Source organism: Amphiura filiformis, chromosome 7 (genome assembly GCF_039555335.1).
Source record: "Amphiura filiformis chromosome 7, Afil_fr2py, whole genome shotgun sequence".
Lineage (NCBI taxonomy): Eukaryota > Metazoa > Echinodermata > Ophiuroidea > Amphilepidida > Amphiuridae > Amphiura > Amphiura filiformis.
The window spans coordinates 51,806,063-51,813,497 of NC_092634.1; the positions used below are offsets into that span (position 1 = coordinate 51,806,063).

The 7,435-nt window shown below is 35.8% G+C and overlaps 1 protein-coding gene across 1 annotated transcript; it reads left to right on the plus strand.

Moving 5' to 3' along the window:
* Positions 1-413: 413 nt before the first annotated feature.
* On the plus strand, positions 414-1,634 carry LOC140157934 (uncharacterized). Its single transcript, XM_072181181.1, has one exon. It carries the CDS (start codon positions 414-416, stop codon positions 1,632-1,634), a length of 1,221 nt encoding a protein of 406 aa, XP_072037282.1.
* Positions 1,635-7,435: the final 5,801 nt, after the last annotated feature.

The window sequence follows — 7,435 nt, forward strand, 5'->3', positions numbered from 1 at the left end:
CTGTTATGACATCCCTGCAAAGAAAGAAGCCTAATAAGCCCAAAGAGATATCTGTCTGTAAGAGTAACCTCCTGCAGTTACCATCCGCTGATCGTTTTCTTAACATTTGCTCTTGGAATGTCCAATCACTCAGAAACAAGACCCACCTTGTCTGTGATCTCGTTCATGAAAGTTCCATAGACATATTATTCCTTCAAGAGACTTGGCTTACTTCTGATTAGGGTGCTGTAATCAAAGAAGCTACTCCACCTGGCTTCTCATTTATCAATGTCCCCACACCCAGAGGTCAAGATGCAAGAAGAGGGGGAATAGGAATTCTGTACCGGACTGTAATGAATCTTTCTATAGTACCGCTTGATGTTGACACTTTCTCTTTTGAGAAAGTATGCGTAACTGATATCCGAACTGGAATGATGTTTATCTGTATTTATAGGGAACCGCCATATGGTACTAGCAATCTCAAAATTAATGATTTTATGAAAGATGTTGACAATTTTCTGGATGAAATATGTGTTAGACCAAATAAACTGATATTATTGGGTGACTTTAACATACATATGAATAAACCATTTAAATCTGATGTGTCTCAATTTTCCAATTTGCTGTCTTCAAATGGTTTTGAACAGCATATTACTAAACCCACTCATCGTCTTGGTAACACACTCGATCTTGTAATATCAAGACCCGATGATGATGTTGTTCTTGACTGGACTGTCAAAGTACCAATTGTTTCTGACCACTTCCAAGTATATTGTACCATAAATCGTGTAAAACCTGATCTTCCTAAGATCACACGTTCCATGCGTAATTTCCGTAATTTTGATCAACCTTCTTTTGGTACTGAACTTAAAGAAAAAATATCCTGTGTTGAGTGTGATGATATTAATGATATGGTAACATGTTATACTGATATATGTAATTGTTTGCTTGATAAATATGCACCTGTTACCACCAAGAGTGTATCTGTTCGCTGCCGTCTACCTTGGTATAATGATGAAATCAGGGAAGCTCGTAGAAAACGCAGGAAATTTGAACGTAAATGGCGTAAATCTCATCTTGATCAAGATCATTTGGTTTATCTTGACCAGGCCCATCTTGTCAATGATATGATCATCAGGGCTAAGACTGATTTCTTCAGAGCCAAGATATCGGAAGCGAATAGTAAGGACTTATTTAGCACTGTAAACAATCTGCTTAACAGATCTGTGAAGTCTCTGCCAATGCATGATTCAGCTAGTGAGCTAAGTAACAAATTTTCAAGCTTTTTCAAAACTAAGATTGATAAAATTATGGTTGAACTTAATGAAAATGTTTGTAATGACGAAGCAATTTTCAGCGAAGATCTTGAAACGACTCATGTGTTAAATTGTTTCTCTCTTGCTACGGTTGAGGAAGTTGAACAGGTCATGCGTAAACTTTCCAACAAGACGTGTTTGCTCGCCACCCTCCCTACTTGGATTTTGAAACAAAACATATCCACTGTTTCACCACTGATAACTATGATTGTCAATGCTTCCCTGCAAGAGGGTATTTTTCCTAATGCTTTCAAAAAAGCAATTGTTAGACCTGTGTTGAAAAAATCCACTCTTGATGTGAATGTTTTGAAAAATTATAGGCCAATCTCAAATATTTAGTTTCTTGCCAAACTTATTGAATCCATTGTGGCTACCAGACTTAAGGACCATTTGTATGATCATAGTTTATCTGAGAGTTTTCAAAGTGCTTACCGAAAAGGACACAGCACTGAAACTGCGTTGTTGAAAGTTAAAGGAGACATCTTGAGTATGCTCGATCAAAACAAAGTTGTTCTTATGGCTATGTTAGATCTTACGGCCGCCTTTGACACCATCAACCATGTTACTCTCTTCGGTCGCCTCAGTAAAACCTTTGGCGTGTCTGGTGCCCCACTGGATTGGTTTAAATCCTACATGCAAAATCGCAGCAGTCGTGTTATTATTAATGAAACTTTATCAGAAGAAATCAAACTTGAATGTGGAACACCCCAAGGATCCATCATGGGGCCTCTTCAATTTACTACGTATATCCAACCAATTGGTAACATCATTCGAAAGCACAATTTATTTTTTCACATTTATGCCGACGACACCCAGATATACTGTGCCTATGATCCAAAGAAACCGGGTGAAAACATTTCTGCTATTCATCGTCTTCAAGCTTGTATACAGGAAATTAGTTGCTGGATGAAATTAAAGAAATTAAAGTTAAATATGGACAAAACTGAATTTATTTTATTTGGTTCACCACATAATACCAGAACATACTCTACCGATCATCTGACAGTTGGAAATTCTATTGTAATGCCATCTACATCCGTTCGCAATCTAGGTGTCCAGGCCCTAGCTAGAACCCGGCCTACACCGGATAGGGCAGAGATTTTGACACTTGATTTGGGTTATTGGACCTTTGAGGTTAACGAATCACAGAGGTGCTTTTGCGAAAGCGGCTGCGAATTCGAGAAATCCAAGATGGCCGCCGGCGGCTATTTTGAAAATTTTAAATTTTAGTTTTCACTCAATATTCATGTGTAATACATCATTCTATAGGTTTTTGCATACAAGGAATCAATTTCTGACATTATTTTTATGATTGAAGGTCAGTATAACATGTTTACATTCAAAATGGCCGCCGAATGGTTGCCAAAAGATGGGGTTTTCATTAAAATGCATTTAGAATTCAATATTTTAACTTATTTGATGTTAAAAATAACCATGGGATGCTGATATTATGGTGACAACAAAGCATAAGTCGTCTATGTCATTTCTATCATCTCCTGGATATGTTTAAAAATCAAAATGGCTGCCAAAATGGCCGCCAAAATAGTCTTTTTTTCATTAAAATGTGTTACAGGAGTATTATAAAGTACCAGATTTACAATGAAAGGGTGCCAAACATTGTGTTCTTTTGTATTCAAAGTATCCCTCTGGTAAAGGGGTAACAATATGACATCGGCATCAATTAATATTATCTCATATGGGCATGTAAACATTCAAAATGGCCGCCAAAATGGCTGCAAAACATGATTTTTCATTAAAATGGTATTTAAAACAGCATTTTAATAGATGTTGTGTTAAATATTTCCATGGAACGCTGATATAATGTTAAAGGGATATTTCTATCCCAATTTCTTCCTGCTCATGTGTTTTTACATTCATAAAAGAATCTTAAATCCTAAATTTCATGCAAATCGGACATTCCGTTGGCGAATTATGGACTATAACATACCGTATATTTCAATGGTCCATAGGATTGTGTGTTATACTTTCGTTGGCGACAGAATAAAATTCAAAATCGAACATGTTGGCCGGTTTCTCTGGAAAGGGAATATATTTGCAAGATTCCTCTTGCACATGATCATTATGCACCTAGTATATAAGGGGTCCCGTTGGTATGAGCATGCCGGCAGAATCATTTTACAACAGAATGTTAACCATATGCCATGAAGCTGAAAAAATGACATCTCCTGTAAAAAACTGGTATCTTGAAAGTTGGTGTAACAGTCATTTAAAAGAATATAATATACTCTTTTAAATGACTGTTACACCAACATCAAAATATTATTTTGGTGGCCAAGTTGAATTTTAAACATGCCCAATTACCCATAAGTCCATGCTGTTTTCCTATTACTGCTATGCTATAATGATTATGTGGGAAAATACTCTCCTTTTATGGCACCATCCCTTGAAAACCAGATACCTAGTGTCGCTGTAACAGATTTTGATGAAAAATAATATTTTGGTGGCCATTTTGGGAGTCACTTTTATTTCTTTGAACTTACCCATGGGATAATTTTGAATGACATATTTTACGTTACCCTTCTGCCACAAAGATATTTTTGGATCTCGAAGAAAGCACTCATGTGGCACCATTTCCTTAAAAATCAGATAAATTACATGTTGTTGAGACATAATATTATCAATTTAAAAACTACTTGCATGGTCATTTTGGAGAAAAAAGAAAGGAAAGAAAGCACTATTGTTGCACATAATACATTATGTAAATTGTAAGTTGCTGGAAGGTATGGGTCTTGCTTAAAATGCCATATAGTTGAAAGCTTTCCATCCTGTTTCTGTTTTGCGGAATTTGATGGAAAACAAAAAAAATAGACTATGGGGCAGGTTGGCCCACTTGTGCTGGGGCAGGTTGCCCCCATTGTGTTTATGGGCAAGAGTTATGCATACTTTCTCCATTTTCACCCATTTTGTGTCAAATGAAGCAAAATACAATTTACACACCAACACTAGTCAGTTCCATGGATAAAATTGTTCAAAGGCGGAGTATAGTACAAAAAAATCTATATTGTTGTCCTATTTGAGCACTTTTTGACTGGAAATAGCAATATTTCAATATCATATTTCTTTATAATTGGGAATTTGTACATAAAAAGTAATTCATCACTCAGAATAGTTAATAATGAACAAAAAAGTCAATTACAATTGTTATCCACAGCCTTTCAGTTTTTCGTTATGGGTTTTTATAAGATGATTGGTTAACGTTATTTCCTTGATTTTAGCTATTTCCTCAAGAATGACCCATGATGGCGCAAAATGAATTTTATTTTTTGATTATCTTGGAACTATGATAGGTGATATCTTACCGCAGTTGTAACTTTAGAATGTTTTATTGGAAAGAAATATGGCAATAACACACGGTTGTGCATAGAGGGCCAACCTGCCCCGTTTGGTGGGCCAACCTGCCCCGGCCTGGTTAATTTTCTTTTCGCTCTCTCCTACAACTACTATAACTTTTGTATAAGTCACAGAGCCATATAAATTTGTTAGCATTTACCTAGAGTAAACAGCTCTCAAGTATCAAATTGAGAGCCTCCTAACCCACAAACTGAGCTCTCCAGATAAGTGGGGAAAACGGGGGCCAACCCGCCCCGGTCTCCCTTACTAGGTGCATAATGATCATGTGCAAAAGGAATCTTGCAAATTTATCTTATAAATTTATAATTTATATCTAGAGAAACAGGCCGAAATGTTCGATTTTGAATTTCATTCTGTCGACAACGAAAGTATCACACACAATCCTATGGACCATTGAAATATATGTTATAGCCCATAATTCGCCAACTGAATGTCCGATTTGCATGAAAATTTGGGTTTAGGTTTCTTTCATGAATGTAAAAACACATGAGCAGGAAGAAATTTGGATAGAAATACTCCTTTAACATTATATCAGCGTTCAATGAAAATATTTAACACAACATCTATTAAAATGCTGTTTTAAATATCATTTTAATGAAAAAATCATGTTTTTGCAGCCATTTTGGCGGCCATTTTGAATGTTTACATGCCCATGAGATCATATTAATTGATGCTGATGTCATATTGTTACCCCTTTACCAGAGAGATACTTTGAATACAAAAGAACACAATGTTTGGCACCATTTCATTGTAAATCTGGTACTTCATAATACTCCTGTAACACATTTTAATGAAAAAAGACGATTTTGGCGGCCATTTTGGCAGCCATTTTGATTTTTAAACATATCCAGGAGATGATAGAAATGACATAGACAACTGACCATAATATCAGCAACCCATGGTTATTTTTAACATCAAATAAGTTAAAATATTGAATTCTAAATACATTTTAATGAAAACCCCATCTTTTGGCAACCATTTGGCGGCCATTTTGAATGTAAACATGTTATACTGACCTTCAATCATAAAAATAATGTCAGAAATTGATTCCTTGTATGCAAAAACCTATAGATATATAATCTTGCAAATATATTCCCTTTCCAGAGAAACCGGCCAACATGTTCGATTTTGAATTTTATTCTGTCGCCAACGAAAGTATAACACACAATCCTATGGACCATTGAAATATACGGTATGTTATAGTCCATAATTCGCCAACGGAATGTCCGATTTGCATGAAATTTAGGATTTAAGATTCTTTTATGAATGTAAAAACACATGAGCAGGAAGAAATTGGGATAGAAATATCCCTTTAACATTATATCAGCGTTCCATGGAAATATTTAACACAACATCTATTAAAATGCTGTTTTAAATACCATTTTAATGAAAAAATCATGTTTTGCAGCCATTTTGGCGGCCATTTTGAATGTTTACATGCCCATATGAGATAATATTAATTGATGCCGATGTCATATTGTTACCCCTTTACCAGAGGGATACTTTGAATACAAAAGAACACAATGTTTGGCACCCTTTCATTGTAAATCTGGTACTTTATAATACTCCTGTAACACATTTTAATGAAAAAAGACTATTTTGGCGGCCATTTTGGCAGCCATTTTGATTTTTAAACATATCCAGGAGATGATAGAAATGACATAGACGACTTATGCTTTGTTGTCACCATAATATCAGCATCCCATGGTTATTTTTAACATCAAATAAGTTAAAATATTGAATTCTAAATGCATTTTAATGAAAACCCCATCTTTTGGCAACCATTCGGCGGCCATTTTGAATGTAAACATGTTATACTGACCTTCAATCATAAAAATAATGTCAGAAATTGATTCCTTGTATGCAAAAACCTATAGAATGATGTATTACACATGAATATTGAGTGAAAACTAAAATTTAAAATTTTCAAAATGGCCGCCGGCGGCCATCTTGGATTTCTCGAATTCGCAGCCGCTTTCGCAAAAGCACCTCTGTGATTCGTTAACCTCAAAGGTCCAATAACCCAAATCAAGTGTCAAAATCTCTGCCCTATCCGGTGTAGGCCGGGTTCTAGCTAGGGCCAGGACTATGGACTCAACATTATCAATGAATACTCATGTCTCTCATTTGTGTAAAACTCTGATTTTTCAACTAAGGAACATTTCTCGCATTAGGAGATATTTAGATAAAGACTCATGTAATCACATTGTTCGTGCACTTGTTACATCTCGTCTGGACTATGGCAACTCACTTTTAACTGGAACTACAGAAACCAATCTTAACAAGCTTCAACGCATTCAAAATCGGGCCGTCCGTCTTATTTGTGGTTTAAAGCGACGTGATCATATTTCTTCTCATCTTACTGAGCTTCATTGGCTTCCGGTTAAAGAACGCATCAAGTTTAAACTTCTCACCATCATATTTCAGTGTGTGCATGGGTTAGCTCCAACTTATTTGCAGGATTATGGTCATCTTTATTCATCTGTTAATCCCAGACATCATTTACTTCGTTCTTCTCTTGATACAACCAAACTTCACATTCCATATACAAATCGCTGCCTAGGGGATCAGGATTTCCATGTTGCTGGCCCACGGATATGGAATACTCTTCCACAGCATATCCGTGAGGCCTCCACCCTTAACCGGTTCAAAGAACTCCTCAAATCACATTTATTTCCTGTTGCTTAATATTGTTTTTGTTTATATTCCATTTGCATGTTTTTGTAGCGTAAGTTTATTGTAGCGTAAAATCTCTTGTAATGCGCTTT